General features: G+C 39.4%; 1 protein-coding gene across 13 annotated transcripts in view; it reads left to right on the top strand.

Moving 5' to 3' along the window:
• LOC125464760 (cytoplasmic dynein 1 intermediate chain 1) overlaps window positions 1-24593 on the top strand; it is a 272641-nt gene that overhangs the window by 212276 nt on the left and 35772 nt on the right. For all 13 annotated transcript variants that reach the window (XM_048557615.1, XM_048557596.1, XM_059655073.1 and 10 more), the window contains 2 exons: window positions 577-690; window positions 18890-19023. In XM_048557615.1, the coding sequence (XP_048413572.1) occupies window positions 577-690; window positions 18890-19023 (248 nt within the window). The remainder of the gene's footprint in view (window positions 1-576; window positions 691-18889; window positions 19024-24593) is intronic.

Genomic DNA, 24593 nt, shown 5'->3' on the forward strand with positions numbered 1-24593 from the left:
AACTTTTCAATTACTTTTACTTTTATTCAAGTTGCAATAATTAAAGTAATATTTAAAGAATTAAATTTACGAGCCAGCATAAATATATGCAAATTGCCACACCATAACTAATAGCTCATAATGTGACTGCATGCATTATATTCATGTATGAAATACATGAATGCAAATGTTTTAAATATTGTGACTGATTATAACACAATTGTTAAAATTATATAAGGATCAAAGAAATCAAGATTTTGAAACCCAATATTCCTATGGAAAACCTGAGGTCCAGGGGTGTATGAACATGAGGGCAAATTACGCAAGACAAGTACACATATGGTGAAAAACCTTGCTAAATAATGAACATGACAAATGAATTTTGTTCAAGAAAATCAATATAAATGTTTAATATGGAATTTAAATTTTTCTAACATCATTTGCTTTTTAGGCCTTTATACTTTGACTAATTTGACATCAAATTCTAATCAAAAGTAGCATTAAAGAATAACTATTGAGGTTTATTTTGATTAGATCAAAATAAAGAATTGCACATTTCAGAAGGTCTTACCTTTTGTATTTTTGTTTTGATTTTAGCATCCTGTGTACTGTGTAAATGTTGTTGGAACGCAAAATGCTCACAATCTAATCACAGTTTCCACAGATGGAAAGATGTGTTCCTGGAGCCTAGATATGCTGACTCAACCACAGGTAAACTGATTCCTACACTATCTGGTTGAGACTAAATATTGCTGGTAATTAATTACATCAAAACGTAAAACTAACCATTATCTGCATTGTTGTTGTGTAACTTTCTATACAGAAAGAAAATAATTAACAGTGAGCAATCTAGAATGAAAGTATGGAACGTGGTACTTTGTAAACATATTGCTAGTCTGTATTAAGAGAGTTAGCTTAACCTTGGAAGAGAACTGTTTACTAGCTCACTGATCGAAAACTCAAATACACATAACTGTCATTATGTCTTTGCAAGTGTAATTGGACAGCTCTGTACAGGTAACTGTGTAAAGTAATGGTTCTGAAGTAGTTAATACTCATGTCATATTGAGCTCCATCCAGTATAAAGCCGTCAGTCTTTGGATGGAGGCAGTTGAATTCTGTATGAATACTCAAAGGGAGTAAATGCATCCTCTGTGTAGCTCCTGAGCATCCTTCGGATCATGTCCAAAAAGTTATTCAAAATGTTACCTTTTGCTAATTTGCAATAAACTGCCTTGTTATGTGAGCCAAGAGAATCTTCTGACAAAAATAGAAATTGCTGAAAAATCTCAGCAGGTCTGGCAGCATCTATGGAGAGAAATTGGAAATAACGTTTCAGGTCAAGTGACCCTTCCTTGGAACAGAATCTTCTGTTTAATCTCAGCAATGGTCTATCTTCAACCACTGATATTTAGATAGGCTTCAGGATGGAGAAAGAATGATTAATTGCTATATAGTGAATCTCCCAAACCAGAATACCATATGCTGGAAGTAGTGATGTATGAAAATATGATAGGTGGTATCCATAAAAATTTAAATTCAAACTGAAAATGTTTGTAGGCAATAGAGAGAAAGGGCTGAATTTTAAGGAAGAAGTAGGTCCTGAATGCACTGACCATTTTACAAGCCCTATCCATAGCAATAAGTACAGAACAGGCAGAGAGTGGGACACTTCTTAGACAGAAAGTCCCACCCACAAGAACTGTTGGCAAACCTCATTAGCCAGCAGTTTCAAAAGGCCAAAAAGTGAGTATTGTCGGGTGCTGATATTGCAATGAGTGAAGGAAGAACTTGGGAGGATACTAAAAAGGATATTTCCTTGGCTTTTAAGGTGGGTGAGATTGGAAAACCTTGAGAGAGAGAGAGAGAGAGAGAGAGAGAGGTGGGGGGTGGACTGTGGGGGACTGGGATTTGGAGAGCAGAGATAGGAACAAGGGAGAATGTAGAGCAACGCTCATTGATGTGTATCCCCTTTCACTTCTGCCCTTTCAAAGAAGCATTTTAAAAATGAGCTTTTCACTTTGGTACTTGCCATTGCTCGGCATTTTATGTCATTGGAGGTGAATTTGAGTTAAAGTTCTCAATATTACAACTTAAGGATGGATGACCTGGCAATGTCTTATCCCTACCATGTGTCTTATATTATGGTCAACAGATCAGGGATGGGTGTACAGGAGGTGGTCATGGCAGCTGACATGTCTTGTATGTTCCACTGCTGAAAAATGACTTTAGGGGGCTATAAAATCTAGCCTAAGATTTCACCTATTACTTAATGTGGCCTTGAATCAATTGTTGAGATCTGTACAGATGCATTGATGGTTGGTGAATGAATTGGCATGGAGGGCACAGGTAAGACATTTTTAAATTTGCCTTTCAAACTGTTCTGAGAATGTGCTTCTCAACTCCTGAGGTTTGTGAGTAATGAGTCATGGAAGAGTTAGCTTGACACCATTGAAAACTGCAAGGTGCTTAGGAAATGACTGTTCCCACAACAGAACTGGTAAGGATGTGGGTGCAGGGCGCTGGTTTGCTATTTGTGCCACAGGAAGCCCTTCTGGTAGAAGTGAGGTATCTGAGAAACAGCCTTTCAATTTCTTCTGCCCATTTCTGTGCCAGGTGCAACCTTAGAAATTCTTAAATAGCTCAACTATTCTGACCTGTGCTGAGACCTTTTAACAGATTTTGATTTAATAGCTGCTTGTCATCTTTTATCAGGCAACTTGGAACAGGATAATAGTGCCATAGCTCAGTTGAAGAACCTCAGCAAATCCCGAAATTTTAGAATACTTATCTTCATGTCTCGTAGTTACTTTTCTAATATTATGCAAATTACAGGTTTTTAAAAGTATTTTTTATGTTTTACTGCTGCTTTTTATTCCTGCTTTTTATGCCTTTATTTTTAGTCAAAAGTAACAAATTTCCTGGATTGGATATTGCAATAAATTAGTTTTATCTGAATGCTTGGATGTTTGAAAAGGGTCAACATCTTTGAGTGTTTATATACTGGGTATTCAATGTACTCAAGATGTAAAGATTACCACTTATCAGCTTCTTCTGTGTAGATCTTTTTGACATTTGTGAATTGAGAAGTTTTACAACACCAATTTATATTTGTTTAGCACCTTCAATGTAATGGACTGTCCTAAGGCAATTCACAAGAGCATTAGAAAACAAATTATGACTATGTTGGATTTTTGATGTCAGACTTTATTTCCAAGACACCCTATTAAATAAAATAAAAACAAAGTATTGGAGAAACTCAACATTTATGATGATAGAAATAAGCGTTTGTTTCTGATCTGATCAGTTTTGGAAAGCATTATCCAAGACACAGGATCCCACTCTATCAGCTTAAGTTAAGCCATCACCTCTTCACCCACTGGTGTACAGTGTCAGCAGTGTGTACTGTCAATAAGATGGACTGCAGCAACTCACCAAAGCTGCTTTGGCAATGCTCCTGAAACTGATGACCTTTTTCACCTAAGAGAGTGCGGGCAGCAGTTGCATGAAAATACTATAATTTTCAAGTTCCGCCCCATGTTGACTCAGGAATATATTGTTATTCTTTCTTCAATATTGGATAAAAATCCTGGAACGCTTCCCAATGTAACAATATGCATCATATGGACTGCCGAATTATCACCACTATCAAGCAGATTTAGGAAAAGGCAATAAGTACTGCGCCAACAGAGAATCTTTTGTAAAAAAAACAAATGCAAAGTTAGCCAAGAGCCATGACCTGGATCCTGATTAAATATTTAAACATAGACTGCTTGATGCATGAGGAGACATATCCTAGTTTTACCAAGTCAACAAATGTATGGCATTATGTGGAGGAGATCCCCTATTAAAGAGTTCATCCTGCTCGTGATGCATGTGTTCATACAGATCTCTCAAGTCAGCTAGGGAAACTTGGGTATTTTGGTAAAAATGAAACTCAAATGGACCGAGTACATTATATAAGCTGAGAGGAGGGATCTGCCATATCCTTAGCAGGCACAATGTTCCTCTGTACTGCACATCCCAATTCACCAAGTTTATGCAGGAAGAACTTTTGGTTCTGTGCAACCATGCGTGATGTTTGACAGACTGACATATTTCCAACAAATATTTAATGTCTTAAGCATGCAACCATACATTATTTTAATTTCAAATACTTGCACTGGGCATTCAATTGCAACAGTTCTCTTGTCTCAGCAGTTGTACATACCGTGCTGAATATATAGGGTATATACCTGAGAATGGATACACCAGGAGAACACATGGAAGCGCTGCTATATGTTCTGTCAAATATTTACAAAACTTGTAAGAGGGTGAAAATTAGTATGATAGGCTTTATTTATCACAACATTGAGCAATTCAAAATATTTGAACATGATAGATTATTTGTTGCAGTACCTTTCTTGTAGCGGCTCTTACGTTTGTGGACTTGTTGCAGGGGACAGTGAATATTTTTAATAGTTAGTAAGAAATTATGTTGTCTCCAAACTGCATTTCAAAAGGTGCTTTGAGTTGACCAGTTTTTCAGTAAGAGCTGCTTTATTATTACAACTAATACAACCTGCTGACACTGAAAAGGGTATCAAATGTTTAATACCAAAATTTACAATATTTGCACTGGCTATGCTTTCCAGACGCTTCATTACAGCATATGCATTCACAGGACTAAATTGTTGAAATCATATTTAGCCATTCTGACCATGTTACTTTCTTTTCCCTTACCTTCATCCATTTAGATAGGTCAGGGATACTTCAGGATGAAGAAGAGTAGTTAATAAAATTTGTGTTGAAATTGAGAGATGCTTGACTATTTTAGACAAGCATGTATTAAGAAGTTGCTAACCCATTCAAATGTGGCAGAATAGCTGACATAAATGTAACGGTAGGCTGGCCAAAATGCAGTACTTTAATTAGCAGTTGCAGTTTCACTTGGAATCATTCTTGTATTACATTGAAGTACAAAAATGTACGTCAATCTAAATCTACCAGAGTTAAATCTACCACAGGGTGGTAGTAAATCTGTACTTTTTCAGGGAAGAATTGGCACTGTTCCATGTCTGTCCAAAGAAATTATATTCTGCAATACTGGCTGACAGCCAAGCAAATTTATCAAGGAATGGTCACTTGCAGTTTATCTATCTTCGTGGTTGAAATAGTAAGGACTGTGTGTTTGTTATCACTACTTGTGTTGGAGAAAGCAAACATTTTCTTAACAACTGAATGTGGAAAGATAATGATTACTGTTTATCTTTTCAGTAATGTATAATTTGATCTAGTCATTTGTCAGACAGGCAACATGGTTAAGACAAGGCACTATACTGATCATTCATTTTCAAAAGGGAATTGGGTCATTAGCTGAAGAAAAGATAGCTGGCATAGCTATGGAGGAAAGCCACTGTGATGAGACTAAGTGAGTTACACATCAGGAAAGCCAGCATGGGCACAACATCAGTGTTAGAATTGTAGAATGATTTCAGCAAATAAATGGTGCTCTGATTGGAAGTGGTATTGCCATGGAGTGATTTCAATATGAAGATGAGAATTAAAAATCAAGATATTGATAAAGCACAGGAATAATGGATGAAAATTATCTGATGAAAAGTAGGTTGCGTGTAGCACTTATTCTTCAGTTGAGCTCTAATTTACTAAGAAAAGAAGATGGAAGATTGCGTGGTGACCATTGATATACTCAAGTCGGTAGTTAGAAAGGCACAGATGAGACTTTCAGCAGTACTGAGCCAGGTGCTAAGATGGATAGTGTTGGGGGAATAGTAGTTTTTGTGATTGAGAGGATATAGGGTCCAGAAACTTTACCTCAGTGATAAGTAGGAGGCAGAATTTGTAAACAATCTGCCAGGGAAAAGAGAAAATAATTATCAGTAGTAAGGGAACAGACCTGTGATAGATGCCAGAGGTCATATTTTGTCTTTTCTTTTTGTTGGTTGGAAGAGTTTTTTTTCATCCAAAATTGGTATTGAACTAGAGGTCTGACAACAGATGGGCCAAGTGAGCTGGCGGTGAAATAGTGTGAAGCTGGATGAACACAGGCCAAGCAGCACCTCAGGAGCAGAAAAGCTGACGTTTCGGGCCTAGACCCTTCCGTCAGCTTTTGTGCTCCTGAGATGCTGCTTGGCCTGCTGTGTTCATCCAGCTTCACACTTTATTATCTTGGATTCTCCAGCATTTGCAGTTCCCATTATCTCTGGCGGTGAAATAGAGCTGGGTATATTTGATATACATTCCGAACCTGACCTAAGGTGTTCAGAAATAAAAGTAGAAAATGTGGATATATTCAGAAGATCAAGCAACATCTATGGAGAGCGAACTTACGTATTTTGAACCTGTCACGAGGGGCAGCATTTTGATGAGGAATAGAATGGTGTCAAGGACAGTTTCAAGGGTACTAGTGCAGGGATGAGTAGAGAAACTATTGCAGAAGTTTCTCTGGCCATGATTGGATAGGCAATACTAGAGGTAAGCAACGTGACTAAATGACAAGGAGATTTTAAACAAATCTGGTGCAGTTAACTGTGTTGAATGCCATTGAAGTAAAGATGAGAAGTAACAGTGCATAAGGATCACAATCAAAGAATTTTACTTTTGAATTTCATTAGGGGCAAGACTTGATTGGAGATGTTCAAACTTGTTGTAGTCAAAGTAGCAGACAGATGTAGGACCAGTAGGTAATAGCATTGCTCTAAACTCCAGAAATTTAGAATAATTATGTGGTGAAGTTAAACTTAATCCATGTACATATGGATCCTCCATGCCAACCCACCCAGCATCTATCAAGCTGAGATGAAATAAAATAAAATCATAAACATTTGTAATGGATTTGCTATATAGAAAAAGCTCAGTTCATGACAACGCATTCATGATGTTTAAATCCACTCATACTTACTCCCACAAAAATAAGCATTCTCTAACTCTGCAAAAAAATGTCTGGCCCTATGTCTTAATGCTAAGAGATATATGTGGATAAGAATTAAGGGAAAGTCAAGTGTAGGCTAGATGGTAATGATGTGTGGGTGAGAAGGGAAACTATTTGGGAGACTTTCTGGCTCCAATTGGATAGATAAGTGATTAGGGCTACTCCGCATGGCTTTGTGGATGGGAAAATGTCTCTCTCAAACTTTTTGAGATGTAACCAAGAAGATTATTGAGGGCAGAATGGTAGACATTGTCAACATAGACTTTAGCAAGGCGTTTGACAAGATTCAGCATGGTAGACTAGTTAGTAAAGTTAGATCACGGGGGATTCAGGGAGACCTTGTCAATTGGATAGAAAATTGGCTTGACAGTAGGAGACAGGGTAGTAGTGGAGGGTTGTTTGTTGGACTGGAGGCCTCTGGCCAGCAGTGCCTCGCAGGGATCGGTGCTGGGACCACTGGGTCATTTATGTAAACAATTTGGACAAGAATGTAATAAGCATGTTTGGTAAGTTTGCACACTACACCGAAGCTAGTGATATAGCAGACAGTGAATAAGGTTATCTAAGAGTACAAAGAAATCCCAACTGGGCCAGTAGGCTGAGGAGCTTAATTTAGATAAATGCAAGGTGTTGCATCCAGGTTCAGGACTTGCACAGTTACTGGAAAGGCCCTGGGAAATGTTGAACAGAGACACCGAGGTGTTTAGGTACAAAGTACGTTGAAAGTTGCATCACAGGAAGAAGGTATCAGAGATAATGGGAACTGCAGATGCTGGAGATTCCAAGATAATAAAATGTGGGGCTGGATGAACACAGCAGGCCAAGCAGCATCTCAGGAGTCCGTAGGCAGGTGCTGAGAAAGGTGATGTGGCTGTGGTACCTGGTTTGCTTCAGGACATGGTCGAGCAGTTTCAAGTTTCAAGAGTAGGTGGGAGCTGATATCTCCACCTGAGACGGACTGTGTTGGATCTGCCTCGCAAGAGAGAGCCAACTTGGACCTATTCGAGGCAGATCCAACACAGTCCGTCTCAGGTGGAGATATCAGCTCCCACCTACTCTTGAAACTTGAAACTGCTCGACCATGTCCTGAAGCAAACCAGGTACCACAGCCACATCCCCTTCCTAAGCACCTGCCTACGGACTCCTGAGATGCTGCTTGGCCTGCTGTGTTCATCCAGCCCCACATTTTATTATCACAGGAAGAAGGTGTTTGGCACACTTGCCTTCTTGATCAGACAATTGAGTATTGGAGTTGGGAAGTCATGTTGTAGTTGTACAAGATGTTGGTGAGGCCGCTTTTGGAGTACTGTGTTCTGTTCTGATTGCCCTGCTATAGGAAGGATATTATTAAGTTGGAAAGGGTGCAGCAAAGATTTAGCAGGATGTTGCTGAGACTGGAGGGTTCAAGTTATAAAAACAGGCTAGATAAACTGGGACTTTAACTGGAGTGTAGAAGGTTGAGGGGTTTATGGAGGTTTATAAAATCATAGATAAGGTGAATATGCATAGGAGTTGGGAGGTCATGTTGCAGCTGTGTAGACATTGGTTAGGTTACTTTTGGAATCCTGCATTCAGCTCTGGTCTCCCTACTATAGTAAGAATGTTGTGAAGCTTGAAACAGTTGAGAAAAGATTTACAAGGATATTGCTAGGGTTGGAGGCTTTGAACTATAGGAAGAAGCTGAATAGACTGGACTATTTTCCCTGGAGTGTTGGAGGCTGAGGGCTGACTTTATAGAAATTTATAAAATCATGAGGGGCATGGATAGGGTGAATAGCCAAGGTACTTTGCCTGGGGTAAGGGAGTCCAAAACTAGAGGGCATAGGTTTAAGTTGAGAGGGGTAAGATTTAAAAGGGACCACAGGGGCAACTTTTTCACGCAGAGGGTGGTGCGTGGATGAAATGAACTGCCAGAGGAAATGACGGAGGCTGCTACAATTACAACATTTGAAATGCAACTGGATGGGTATATGAATAGAAAGGGTTCAGAGGAATGTGAGCTAAATACTGGCAAATGTGAGTAGATTTATTTGGGTTATCTGGTCGACATGGATGAGTTGGACTGAAGGGTCTGTTTCCATGCTGTACAGCTGTATGACTCTGAATAGTACATGTCTTTTCCCTAGGGTAGGGTAGTTACACACCAGGGCATATTTTTAAGGTGAGAGGAGAAAGATGTAAAAGGGCCTGACAGGCAACTTGTTTACACAGAGGGTGGTTGATATGTGGAATGAGCTGCGAGAGGAAGTGGTAGATGCTGGTACTGTCACAAGATTTAATAGCATCTTAGGTTTGTTTAATTAAATCCTCATCAGTGGTGTGACCCTCTTGATCTTTTACTTAAATTCTGTGACTGATACTACCTCTCTCATTAACACCTGAAGGAGGAGTCAGGCTCCAAAAGTGTTGGACTATAACCCGGTATCATGTGATTTCTGACCTTGTCCACCCCAGTCCAACACCCAGCACCTCCACAACATTTAAAAGACGTTTGGGCAGGTACATGAATAGGAAAGGATAAGAGGGGTATGTGTCAAACACAGGCAGATGGGACTAGTTTCATTTGGGAAACCTAATTGGCATGGACTATTTGGACTGAAGGATCTGTTTCTGTGCTGTAAGACTGTAAGTGTGGAGGCCAGATAATAGTGTGGGTTATGGAGTAAAGGCATTGGAGGAACATGGTGTGGTCATCTGTGTCAGAGGCTGTAAAGTGGTTCATGTAAGTTGGAGATGGACACTTTACCAGTCAGAGGGGAAATTAAAAAATAATGTTGATTGAAAAGAGCTGTTTCAGTGCTGGTGCAAAGATGAAATACAAACAGAGGTGCGGAGCAAATAGGTGACAATTTTTGGAAGGGATAAGATAGAGAGTTTTGACAGGAATCAGAAATAAGTGGTGACTATAGAATTAAGGGCGTTCTTTTCAGGAGATTTTATGGCATTTTTAAATAGGAGAGGGACTGTATCTGACAAAAATAAATAATTTTCAATCTCAGCTAGCATGATGACGAAGGGAATTTCTTTGAGGGATTAATAAGTGGCTCACATGTGAAATGCTCGAGAAGAACATTTACGGAGATATGGAAACAAAAGCAGAGAAAGTTCAGAGTTGGGGCATGCTTATTGTGCAATCTTCGAATGAGATTCAGATGTATCAAATTGGCTGACCCTAGTTGCTACTGCCGCAGGCCAGGAACATTGCTCATTTCTCTCTCTAAACTCCTAAAACATTCACGTACACAGACATGCTCACATAACCACTGAGGCCTCTCCTTTTGCTACTATCCATCAACATTCTGCGTAAAAGATCAATTAATGATCACTTGCATGTAACAGATATGTGTTGTGAGGTTGTTTTAAAATGTAGTGAAGCATATGTATTGATAAGTGCAAAAGATGCTAAAATGTGCACAGCAGATGTGAAGTTTTTATATTGGCATATTCATAATTCAAATGTGCACTCAATGAAGATTAGATTTCCATTTTTCAAGAGTTTCTCTATACAGTGTCCTTTTGTTGAAACTGAAAGGGATATTGTTGAAAAAAAAATCAAATCTGTAATGAACATCCAACACAAAAAGGTAAATTATGTTGAAATATGTGATTTGAGTGTGAAGTGATGAAAATGATTTTTGTAATCAACATGTCTTCCCCTCTCGGACTTCTTTCATGAGGAGGCTAATGTTTTAAGTAAAATCTGAATATGCTGACTATTATAATTTTTAATAATGTTTACAGAATTTAACAGCAGATTCCTGATGAAAGAAATACAATTGTCACTGGATCATTACATTGCTGTGTCAGTGGTGGATTTTAGCTCAGGAAACCCCTCTACTTGGCTTTAATGGTCCAATTCATAATGTTGATTATCATGCAACAACTTCAGTTGCCCTCATGCCACTGAAATTGTGCTTCATGGACATTCAGGCTATATACCAGTGTGCATTGAATATGATAGGATTTCAGCTGGGTTAACACAACGGGATAAAAATGCTCAGATATAGCAGGAACTGCAGATGCTGGAGCCAGAGTCAATATGGTGTGGAGCTGGAGGAATTCAGCAGGTCAGGCAGCATCAAAGGTGTAGGAAAGTGGATGTTTCAGGCTTACACCTTCTTTCAAATCCTTCTATTGCATATCTTGACGTCACTTGATCTTGGATGAGGTACGTAAACTTGAGCGTTTTAGTGATTTTGATTTTTTTTCAAATTGGAGTTTTATTTTTGTCAGGATTACATTTGGAATTGCTGTGGTGATGAAGCAGGCCACTCGGCCCATTGAGGCCATACCAACCTCCTGAAGAGCATCTCACCTAGACCCAAAGGTCCACCCTATCCCTGTAACCCTGATTTCTTGTGGCTAATGCCCATAGCCTGTATATCCTGGACACTTGGGGTAATTCAGTATGGCCAATCTACCTAACCTGCGCACCTTTGGACTGTGGGAGGAAAGTGGAACAGCTTGAGGAAGCCCACTCTGACAACGGAGAATGTGCAAACTCCACACAGTTGGCAGAGGCTGGAATTGAACCCAGGTTCTTGTCACTGTGAAGCAATAGTGCCAAGCACTGAACCACCATACCACCCTAAATATCTACATTTATGGCTGTGTAGAAAAACTGTAAGATATCAAACTGTTTGGACACTTTCTGGATTAAACTGTTTCTTTACCAAGAGAGAAAGAAACTTGTGGCTTTTTCAAAATTAGGTCAATAATTTAATATGAATCATGATGCACCTGCTAATTACTGAAAATCAAGTGATTTTGGGGAAACAAACAAACAATGCTTTTGGGCAGATGAGAGATTGGGTTTGTCAGCCTTGATTACTAGAAAACGGTGCTTTGGAAGCAACTTTGGGGTGCCTGTGCTAATAATTGTCTAGCAATCCTTTCTGGTCTTGGTTTCTGATTTGAAAGAGGAAGAAAGCTTCTGCAGCTTGCAGTAAAGCTGCAAATATCTCTGTCTCTCCCTCCTCCCCCTCCGCCCCTCTCTCTCTCTTCATACCCCCAATCCCCATTGTCGGTTGAGGTAATTGTTAACCTGATAAAGTTTCCAATCTCGGTATTTTGATTGCCTTGTAAACCCTGAGAAACTGAATTGTGACCACCTGCTAAAGGCTTGAAATTGGTCTGATTTCCATCTGAGTCAAAGCTGGTTTGGAAAAATCTTTCATTGGCCATACTGTCAGCAATGTAATTTAATCAACAAAGAAAGCTCAGTGGACTGGGAGAATTTGCCAGATTTTATCTTGTTTCTTTAGATCAATGAGTGTTCTTCTTCTGCCTTTTTCAAAATATCATCTCTACAGAATCTTTATCTTTTATGTTGTGTGATTTATATTTGTGTTGTGATGAAAGCGGTACAGTTCTAAATCCAGAATATAACCCCGATGTTAACCAGTTGTGGCATCTGTTTTTAGAAATGAACTTTAATCTCAAAAAAAATGTGAGAGTTCATTAAAGAAGTTGGTGCAAGTCTTTTTATATACTGGCTACCAAAAGGGAAATATTCACCATTTTGGTGATTGAATCAAAACATTTAAGTAACAAATATAATGGGAACTGCAGATGCTTGAGAATCTGAGATTACAAAGTGTGGAGCTGGATGAACACAGCAGGCTAAGCAGCATCTTAGGAGCACAAAAGCTGCTGTTTCGAGCCTAGACCCTTCTAGGCCCGAAACATTAGCTTTTGTGCTCCTTTGTTATCTCATTTAAATAACAGTACAACTTCTGGAGTACTGGGGCTTGATGAGCAGCACATTCCTCTTGTCGCATGCATAATGATGTTAAAATCTTTCCATTTAAAGGATTGTTTCTTGCCTCCTCTTTTATATTGTAAATAATTTGTTGAATATAATGGGTTCAAATACTAATAAATAATGGAAAATTTAACCATACTTGCCTGTTTTTAAAGTACAAATGCCACAGCAACTTAACAAGGCTGAATATATAATAAAGTGTGGAAATCCAGACAGGTTTTTCTCTTTGGGTTGTGCCTCTCCATTGTTGGTTTGTAAAAGCGAGACTTGCAGACTGGTTTGTCATTCAAATGCATTGAGGTTGTGTTTTGCACCATAGGAAGCAAACTCATCACAAAATGCTAGTTCAGGTATATTTTTAAAACTAAGTTGCCTTTAACGCTCCCAGTGTTGGGCCCAGATTTTTGTTTTTCTTCAGCTGCACAAAGGCAGGAAAAATCTTTTCAGTCTGGTGGGGTCGGGGAGGTAATGCATTGAAAGTCAAACCAGTGACATGGGAAGGGCTAAAGATGCTATCAGTCCCCTATCAGAGTTGGGTGGAAAGCTTGCCTGGAATTCTAGAGCTCTGTTTTTGTCTTTATTTTTAAACATTGAACATTCTTCCTGCTCTCACCACTCACTCCCCTTGCTCTCAATGGCCTATACTTACCATTCTGTGCCCCTGTATTCATCCTCTATAGCCTTTCATACCCTGTACTAACCTATCTTTTTGTGACCTGGTTACCCCACGCCAATTCAAACATGTCTCATGGATCTTTAGAGAGACAGAAACTCCGTGCTAGCTCAAACCCACCCCCGCCAATCCATCACTCTTTGCCCTTCCATCTCAGTGACAACACAGCTATTATCCAGCATGAACATAACCTAGATGTCACTGGGGGAAAGAACTATACTTATTCATTTGATTTTTTTTATAAAGAAGGTCATACATTGAAATTGTTTTAATTAATCCCTATAGCAAGATAGCATTTTCATTCAAAAAGCAATTTGAGCTGTCTATCAATTGGCATCCTATTATGAAAATGATTGTATGACTGATTTACCAAACAGTGCAAATCCTAAAATGGTTTTATGTGAAAAGACATCCTGGATTAGCTAAAACAGTGGATTTGTAGACTGATTCTTGACAACTTTGAAATTCCCAGTGAGTTCAAGTGCTTTCTTCTACACTGAATTATTCTTTTTCTACAATCCTAAAGAATGCCTTACTCTCACTAAATGTGATCTGAACCAGATTCAAAGGAGAGATAGCTAAAACATTCCTTCATCTCTCACCAGTCACTTCCCCCTCACTCCTCTTCCCCATGACAATGATAAGCTAAAAGAAAGGGAAGAAATAGGAGTTGGTTGACAATTTAAAGATGTTGAACTCAATATTAAATCTAGAAGGTTGTAAAGTGCCTGGTCTGAAGAGATGATGTTCCTCCAGTTTGTGCTGTGATTCACTGGAACACTGCAGCATGCTGAGGACGAACAGAGTGCATGCGAGCAGGAGGCTGTGTTAAAATGACCAGCTGCCAGAAGGTCGCGGTCCTGTTTGCACACCAACCGGAGGTGTTCTGCAAAGTGGTTACCCAGTCTGCATTTGGTTTCTCCAGTGCAGAGGAGGCCACATTGAGTGCAGTGAATAAAGCATACAAGATTGGAGGAGTTACAGGTGAAATGCTGCTTCACTGAGAAAGACTGTTCAGACCCTTGGATGGTGAGCAGGGAGGAGATGGAGGGGCAGGTGTTGCACCAGCTGTGGTTACATGGGAAGGTGCCAAGGGTGGTGCGGGGTAGTATTGGTGGTTGTGGAATGGACTAGGGTGTCCTGAAGGGAACGATCCCCTCAAAATGCGGATGGGAAAGTGAGGAGACAATGTGTTTGGTCCTGGTGTCCTGCTGGAAGTTGTCTGAAATAGCAGAGAATGATCCTTTGAAAGTGGAGTCTGGTGGGATGAAAAGTGTGGACAAGAGGAACTGTGTCACGTTGTGAGTGATGGGAAGGGGTAAGGGCAGAAACACAGGTGACAGGTTGGGTGTGGTTAAAGGCCCTGCCAACCACAGTGGATGAGAAATCAAGGTTATGGGAGAAGCAAGCCTTGTCAGCAGCACTGTTTTGAAAGGTGGCAACGTCCGAACATGCGATGTGGGTAAAGGATCAGGGAGAATGTGATGGTGTCCTTGTAGGATGTGAGATGTGACAAGCTGTAGAGAATGGAGCTATGGGGACCAGTGGCTTTGTAGTAGATGGCAGCGGGCAGTTTATTCTCAGAAATGGAGACAGAGAGGTCAAGAAAAGGGAAGTGTCAGAAATGGACAATGTGAAAGTTATAGAGGGTTGAAAATTGGAGACAAAATGAATGATGCTTTCACGTGCCCTGGCAGGAGCATGAAGTGGCACCAAAGCAGTCATTGACATACTGGGGGAAAAAAAGAGTTGTGAGAGGGGGCTAGTGTAAGACTTGTTATCATGCCCTGTCTCCCCTCCCCAACCCTAGTTTGTCCTTGCAGATATGGCAAGAGAGACACCATTGTTCTGCCATTCTCACATTCCAATCACTTAATCTGAACTATCCAACATCTTTTCTGCATCAGCACTCTACACCCACTACCTCTTCTCCCCAACTATAGCATAAATGCTGTCCCCTCCATACTTCACTTCTGCTCTGAAGAACAGTCACCTAGACTGGAAATGTCAGCTTGCTGTCTCTCCATGGATGCTGACTGACCCGCTGTGATCTCCAGCATTTGTTGTTTTCAGTACAGATTCCAGCATCTGCAGTAGTATGTTCCTACCTCATGTAATCTGCATGCTCAGAGTTTTTGATAAGAGAATATCTAAATGTGTTCAGCTGAGACATTTGAATGACTCGCTGCCTTTGAAAGTGCACAAGCTCTAATTATTGGCTTGCATCAAATCTTGCCTCTCAAGTTGAGAAATGCTGAGTTTGTTAGTGGCATTTAGGATTCCAATTGTTTCCTGATTTTTCTCTGTGGTGAAAACTTTCTCTTGCTGAAAACTAGGGTCTTTGTTGCTGCAGCTAATTCCTTAGTTTTAATTGTATTTGACAAATTAAACAACACTTATCTTTTTGTGTATTTTTCCCTCCTTTTCGAAATCCAATTTTCATTCTCCATTTCCGTTCCCGATATGATATTCAATTTATCCATTCAAACGTGTATTTTCATACATGGTACATTTTCGAATCCTTCAACTAGATTTGTTAGAAGAAATGCACAACTGTTTGCCCTATTTATTCAGAATCTGGTTGCCCTGTAGAGCATCATACGCTTCCTTTGACACATCCAGCAAATTGCCACACAAACTTTTTCCACAGACGTTAAACAGGCAAACAGAAGCCTAACTCCTGGCAGGTGCTGTTTGATGACAGGTTGCAGGAACTTTTGGGCCAATCTGTTTTCAATCACATTATTTGATATCGGGCAATGTCTATAACAGTAGAGTAATAAAAGACTACTTTTGAACTGGCTAATGAGCTTTTCAAGAAAACTCTTGAACACCAAACAAATCTTATAAAATGATGATACAAAGATTATGAATACTATACACTCTTGTGGATGCCACAGGCAATAAAATTTGTGTTTTCCCTAGAATTAAGACATACATTATTTTGCTGAGTATATACTGTATTAGGATATATATGCCAGATAAAGCACTAAAAGCAGAGACTCTAAATTTAACAGCTTTTCTTAAAGACAACTAAAATATTTAGTGCATTGAAGAACCTAGTAATAGTTAAAAACAAAATTGTCAACTTTCAAGTAGTGCCAAATATATAGCACCCTGACCATCCTTATTGTTGGTGGAATGTCTTTTCCAATTTGAGTGTAAAACATTATATTTAAAAGCCGCCATCATAATTTTAAATATTAAAAATGTAAATTGAATTGGGGCAGCACGGTGGCTCAGTGGTTTGCACTGCAACCTCACAGCACCAGGGACCCAGGTACAATTCCAGCCTCGGGCGACTGTCTGTGTGAAGTTTGCACATTCTCCTCGTGTCTGCGTGGGTTTCCTCTGGGTGCTCCGGTTTCCTCCCACAGTCCAAAGATGTGCATGCTAGGTGGATTGCCATGCTAAATTGCCCGTAGTGTTCAGGGGTGTGTGGGTCATAGGGGGATGGGTCTGGGTGGGATGCTTCAAAGGGCGGTGTAGACTTGTTGGGCTGAAGGGCCTGTTTCCACACTGTAGGGAATCGAATCTAATCTAGTCTAATCTAATCTAAAGTATTGATTAGCCCTGAAATGCTCTTGTGCTTTGTATTGAATCTGTACATAGTGTAAAAATCCTGCCCTGTCCTCCAATTCTTTAAAATATAATTGGATTCCAACTGGAAAATATTTCACTTTTATTAGTTTCCCATGCTGTAGGATTGTAAAGGTTTTAGTTAAGAAAATATGGTTCAATCTGTCTAGCTCCTTCTTTAGCAGTCCTTTGAGATGGAGGATGACTTACTTCCAATCTGGAGTTGTGGGTCCTGAGGTGATGAAAGAATTCAATTCTGGATCTACACATTCTGCCACAGTGGGTCAGCTGATACTTGAAGGGGCAGGTGGGTGGGATGCTTAAGATGGTTGGCACCTTTGTAGCTTCTCCAATTTTAGCAATCTTGGGCAAGAGATTTCCCCTCAGTTTGTGAGATGTTGCATTTTTTTCAGGAAGCTTTTTTCTCTGCCCCCCTTGTAACTGCTTGACATGACAGAGCTCGAAGTAGAGATTTTTTGAAAAAAGTACTTTGTCAAGCATATAGACAAGGTAGTCTGCCCAACACAGCTGATTGACAGGGAGTCTTGACAGTCTTGGGGCTGTCGGTCTGAGTAAGGACACTGATGTTAAAGTGCCTGCCCTGCCACTGGATTTCCAGAATTTTGCTGAGGCATTACTGGTGATTTTGTCTAGAACAGAGTTATACTAATTATGAGCAACAAGGCTCATCGGAAGGAGCACTTCAGGGATTCCCTTACACAAGACATGGTCCTCGATGTGGGGACCTTGACTACGTCCCACAGCGTGTTATCCATCACTATCTCAGCACAACCCCAGGCCATCCAACAGCTGAGAACCAACAAGGCTGATGGTGCAGATGGAATCCCTACCAAAACACTGACATATGGAGAGAAGCACAAATTGATGACCTAACTTCTCCTATCTGGAAGTAGAGCAGGCCAGCAGATCTGAGGTGTTGTTGTTACCACCTTCCACAAAGATTAGGCAGATTTCAGTAACTACAAAGTGGCAACCCTGTTGTTCAACACAGGAAAGTCATTGTGAAAAAATCCTTAATTGGCTTCTTCCAGTGCCTGAAGAATACCTATTGGAGTCACAATGTGGATTCCATCTATTGAGATCACAACGGACATGATGCTTACAACATTAAAAAGTTCAAGAAAAATGTAGAGAACAGCAACAATATCTAAACGTAAACTTTTTCAAACTTACAAAGGCATTTAATGTAGCAAGTGAATAGTAAGTCGTAAGACCGGGTTCGGTCTCTTACATGTGCTAAATTACCTGAGCTATTGTAGGGCAGCGTGCAGGACCACAGAATTGTTCTGAGAATCTTTGCATTAGAGAGGAAAAATCAACAACAATTCATGCCCTTGATTAATACTCAACTGTAATAGAAAATGGACTTGTGTGGATGTCAGATGACGACAGTGTAATAAGCTCCATGACTAGATACTGTACAGCAACATGTTAATTTTATGTTTGAAGCTTCAAAGATAGGGATGAACTTGTACACCAAGTATAAAATATGAGCTGGTGACTGTGTTGTGGCAGGACCTATTTTTGCTCATTGCCACCATGTGTGGCCTGCCTTATGTGAGCATATCTTGAACTTTCTTGCATCTCCTTGGCAACGTGGCCCACGTTGCCTGCTTGATCCCATTTGCCGACATATAAAGTGAGTGTACTTCTGAACATGTTATCTCTGAACTGAAGAATAAAGGCCAACTCTTAATATGCATATAGCCCTATGTGGCATTTATTATGTGCCCAGAAAGCTGGATTATCTTCCACTTGGTTGAGCCCTATGCTGCAATCTGTCATAAGTTTGAAATTCTTCCTGTAGATTTCATGTCTACAACTTGACAGCTTATGCCTTTCATATTTAACAAGCCTTCAGATGCAAAAAAAATTGAGGAGATGGAAAATGACTTGAGCCTAAATGCTAACAATTTCTTTTTCTCTTTCTTTTCCCCTCTAGGAGAATATGGAGCTGGTTTACAATAAGTCAAAGCCTGTGGCTGTCACTAGCATGGCTTTCCCAACGGGAGATGTCAATAATTTTGTTGTAGGAAGTGAGGAGGGTATGATTTATACTGCATGTCGGCATGGCAGGTAATGTTTTTAACAATTTATTATTTTATGTGCAGTATAGTCTAGTACAATAGGGCTGGTGAAAATTAAAGTGTTCATTAAGAACAAATTTGGAGTTTTGTTGTACAGCAAATTTTGATGAAGTTTGACAAACCTCAGCAGTGATGCTGAATCATTTTGATTACTAGAAACTTGGTGTAAAAATGGGCTCTGTTATCTAATAACATAAGGTCAATATGCTGAAATATCAGATTGGTTTGTTTTAATGAAGTAAATAACAGCTGTATTTTACTGACAGCAATGGCACTCACTTGACAATAATAAACTTTGAAGACATGATACAGATGTTGTAACAGGGTATTTCACAGGAGTTTTACAAAACTATTTTAGATACTATGGCAAATAAGATGACATGAGGGGAAATGGCTGAATGCTTAGTCAGAGCTATTTATAAGATGCTCTGTAAAGTAAGTTTTGGTTGGGAATTTCAGAGCTCAGTGCTGAGGCAGGTGAAGGCCACAACCACCTGCAAAGAAGTGATTAAAATTGGAGATGCTTAATAGACCAAAATTGGAGGAATACAGAATCCTCTGAATTAAGGGACTGGAGAGGATTAAAAAGAGAGGCCGAGGTGTGGTCATGGAAATATTTGAAAGCAAGGATGAGAATTTTAAAATCGATGTATTGTTTCACCAGGAACCAGTGTAGGATTGGAAACACAGGCATGATAGTTGCAAACTGGAAAAGTCAGGATGTAACAAAGTCATGAATGAGGATTAGTTGAAACTACATACATGGAAATAGGTGATCATGCTCATAGTGTAGAAATTTCCTGGGAAATTGATGATTCCAATGAGCAATTTCCCTACTACTGGAACCCTTTAAAAATATCTGGCTGTCTAAATCTGAGAGTCTGCACTGTTTCACTGCAGTGAAGTTAATAATTAGCCAGGAAAGGTAGACAATTAAAACCTAATCTAACTACTGTGAAACTGTTAAGTTAACCCATAGCCCCACTTACCCAACGATAACCTCTTCCTTACCTCTTACAACTCCTGCACCTGACCCGATAAACCCCCTTGCCGGATGACTTAGCACCTCTTACCGGTCCTGATACCTCTGCCCACCCCGACTTATCCTAAATACTCCATCACTCAGCTGACACCATTCTCACCTTGCATCCTGGTACCCTAATTACCTGGCATCCTAACCTCTCAGATAACCTATGTATGTACCTTTGCACGGGATTTGCCAAAGTGACTGCCTGTGCTGTTGGACATTTAAATCACAAAATATGGCAGCTTGAGCTGAAGAGAAAGGTGTGACTTGCGCAACAGCGAGGGCCGAAGGGCCTGTTCTGCGCTGTATTGTTCTATGTTCTATGTTCTAACTATCCTGTTCTATGAGGAACCTGTCAAGTTTAAAAAGATACCCTGAAGGATCCTTGATTAGAAACTCCTGCAAGACGTGTGGAGCACTTTCTCAGCGTGAAACAGTAAGAAGAGTGTAGCAGTCTGATTGTGATTGCCACCCCTCAGAATATCCACCTCAATGCTTCAAAGAAGAATGAGGCAAGACTTCAGTTGTGTAGAATTACAGAAAGTAGAAATAGAATGTTAGAAAGCTTTGCCAGTAATGGCAGAGCAGAGTTAAAAGTTGACGTGTGAGCAAAGTTTTGTGGTTGGAGGAAGTTGCTGAAAAACAGGATGAGGATGGATAATGTCATTAAACGATGGACAGGGATTTAAAGTTTGATACAATGAATACTAATGTTTAAGCGGAGCTTACGTTGGTTGGAGTCTCAGCCAACCATGACGGACTTAGGACCAGATGAATCTGGAGCTGGTAAAGGATTAAAGAAGAGTTTATTAGTAGTGGGAGAACCAAAGACAAGAGATTATGAAAGTTTGAAGATGAAAGTAGAAAGTTTTGGTTTATATACAGAGTTCAGAAGGACATCAAAGCTTCATACTATTGAAATGCAATTTAGGAGGAATTCTCCAGGAAGGAAATGCAACCAAAGATGCGTTATGAAGGCTGAAGAGATGGCCTCGCTGTTGAGCTACAGGATTTTCTGGATTATCATACTCTTGGTAGAGTATATGCAGCAACATAATGAGCCATTGGATAAAATTTCTGTTCCATGCTGATCTTTTAACTGACTTAAATAGGTGCAAATAAATTATTTCAGCAGCAATAGAAAAATGAAGGTATCTCTTCTCACATAAAAACACACATTGTGTAAATAGTTAAATTAGTGATTTTAAACAGGAAATAAATAATAGAATGGATTATTGATTGCTTTGATGTGAATTCCACAGATTTATCAGTTAATAATTTTTAAAATATATTTCTGTAAGAGATAATAAAGTAATCACAGTAATAGCTTTGCCATTGGTAAAGGACAATAAGTTCAGTCCACACTGGAGAGAAACTGAAATATTATTTTATTTTTCATAAAATGGCGTATCACCATTTCTGAAATAGAATTTACTAGATGTAATGTTTAATATTTTTAGTCGTGAATTAATAATACAATATTTGCAAAATCTTTCAATATTTTAACTTTTTTGAGTTGAAAATCTCACATTTCAGTTTGAAACTTGGACAAAGTTTTGCTGGTAGTCATTGGTCACTGTGCCAGTGTTCGTGTATGGGGTCATATGATTTGGGTTAACTATCTTAAAAAAGCTGTTCAGTATATCATCAAATCAAAGCTTGAGGTGAATTCCTGCCTGCTAGGAATACACTGTTAGTTGTCTTAGTGTTTAATGTTATCATTGATTCATGGAAAAAATACTTATGCATTTTGAAGCAGAAAACTACCCCGACTCAAGTGGCTTACAGACGCATACTATGAATGGGTTTACATTCACTCAGTAATCGGAGATAAATCAGAACTTGAGGCAGTTCAACAATGAACCAACTTTTTCGATACCCATGCAAAAAAATTATACACATGGTCATCTAGAAAAATGATTGAGTAAATCTGTAAAGATAACTATTAATAGCAACAACAGATAGCAAAAGTCCTATGAGGCCTTTCAACTGCCCTACCTAACTGATGTACTTTGTACAATGCTGTGTGTACACTCCATCTCTCCTGAAAGCCTGGTGATAGCAAGGAAGAGGTTAAAAAGTCAGATTTAAAACCCAGGCAATAGAAATTGAGGGGCTGATGTAGAATAGGCAGTAGAAAGTTAAATTTTGTGAAATGAATATTCATTTTGTGGCACCAAACTGGAGGATTTGTTGAAAATAGGCAGATTTTGTTGAATCTTTTCATCTTGCACGCCCAGGACAATTCTCCTTTTCATACAATATAAGCGTTGGTTTTTGCTTTTAAATTAGTATTCATGTGAACTGTCCTGATGAGTGCAAAACAAAAAGCTTCAAAAATGTCTCTCTCCTTTTCTCAACAATACTTATGATATGGCATGAAGATGAATGTGCTCGTAAGCTGTCTCTCAAAGTGTGCTAAATAACAGCATATGTAACAAGAATAGTTACAGTCATTAACTTAATAATTTTCACCCCTTAATGTATCAAAAATGTGACATTTATCAACAGCTTTATTGAAGTTCCAGCTAGTGTGGTGTTTGATAGTAAATCTGATAAATTGTGACAAGGTTTCAAACTTGGTTCAACATCTACCTAGTAATTATGAAAGAAGAATCTACAAACTGAATAGGCCACAACTGAACAATGGACTGTTGAGTTACTATGAGTTTAATTATTCCATTGTCTAACTTAAGAATTTTTAAAATTTGGCTTTGAAACGGCATATTTAGAAAGCTTCTAAGAGATCAAACTTGGTGTACTTAAATATTTCAGTGATAATTGCTTCCATTCTGTGACACTGTTTAGAGTTCCGGATAGTTTGACTATGATGACCTGCTCCATGAAACCAGGACTCTCAGCTCCAGTTCTCTGCTGCAGGTCGTCATGGTGACTGCTGTTGTCTTCAGATAGTATTCTCCCCAATTTTATTGTATTGATCTCCAGGAACTGTCTGTAAAAGACTATTACAGTTGCATGTATTTCTTTGCAGGGAAACACTCATGCTGCTCTGCTGCATTTTCGAGAAATAGATTGCAGATTCTGATAGCAGTATGCAAGTAGTTTTCTGTTTGACCTCAAAAACAAGTCTATGCAAGATGCGAAGATTCAAACTGAATTTAAAAGTTTGAATTTTTATAGGTATATCTTGTAATTGTGTTTTATATCCATTGAATGTGTGCAAAACTGGTTTCCTAATATTAATTTTGTAGTGGCGTAAATGCTGAAAAATTGATTGAGTGCTGGAAACGGTGCACTAATAACAATAATTACTCAACAGTTCAATTTGTGATTTATCATGCTGAACTATCCTAAAAGAGTAGAAACAAATCTCATTTCTACCAAAGCAAAGGAGAAGATAGCTTCCTGTCTTCTTTACAATTTTCTTTAGTCTTTTTTGGATCGTGGGTGTCACTGGCTAACCAGCATTTATTGCTCGTATAGAGTTACCCTTGAGAAGGTGGTGATGTGCTATCTTCTTGAACCATTGCAGTTTGTGCTATCGGTAGATCCACAATGCCCTCAGGAAGGGAGTTCCAGGACTTTAACCCAGCAACAGTGGAAAAAATGGTGAAATATTTCTAAATTCAGGATGGCAAGTGGCATGGAGGGGAACTTGGGAGGTGGTAGTGCTCAATGTATCTGCTGCCTTTGTCCTCTAGGTGGAAGTCACCATAGGTTTGGAAGTTGCTCTCTAAGGATATTTCGTGAATTTCTGCAGCGCATCTTGTAGATTGTACACGCTGCTGCTACTGAGCTGTAGTGATGAAGGTATAGGATGTTTGTGGATGTGGTGCCAGTCAAGCACGCTGCTTTATTCTGAATGGTGTCAAGCTTCTTGAGTGTCGATGAGTTTGGCTCCAAGTAGGCATGTGATGAGTGTGCCATCACACTTTTGACTTGTGCCGTGTAATGGTGGACAGGCTTCATTGAGTCAGGAAATGAGTTACTTGTCACAGCATTTCTAGCTTCTGAGCCACAGTTGTTGATACTGTACTTGTATGACAAGTCTAGTTTGTCAGTGATAACCTATAGAACATCAATAACAGGGAATTTGGTGATGGTAACATTGCTGAATGTCAAGGCTGGTGATCAGTCTGCTGTCTATTGAAGACAGTCCTGACCTGGCATTTCTGTGGCATGTGCCACTTGTCAGTCTAAGTCTGGATATAGTGCAGGTCTTATTGCATTTGAACATGGACTGCTTCAGTGTCTGAGGAGTTATGAATTGGGACTGTTTGAATATCTTATGCAAAAAGGATTTAGGAAACAGTTACAGTAAAAACAAGTTGCTGGAGAAACACAGCAAGACTGGCAGCATTTGTGGGAAGAAAGCAGAGTTAACATTGAGTCTGTGACTTCTCATTAGAATTCAGTTCAACTCAGAGCAACGGATTTCCAATGAAGAGTCACCAGACTCTCTTTTTGATGGATGAAACTGCCGGGTCCATGTTTGCTGAACACGGACATGACAGGAACAATACACAAAGCGTGGTTTTGCAAACTTCCGCTCCATTTAATATGTAATTGTT

The sequence above is a fragment of the Stegostoma tigrinum genome, chromosome 2 (genome assembly GCF_030684315.1).
Source record: "Stegostoma tigrinum isolate sSteTig4 chromosome 2, sSteTig4.hap1, whole genome shotgun sequence".
In the NCBI taxonomy this organism is placed as follows: domain Eukaryota; kingdom Metazoa; phylum Chordata; class Chondrichthyes; order Orectolobiformes; family Stegostomatidae; genus Stegostoma; species Stegostoma tigrinum.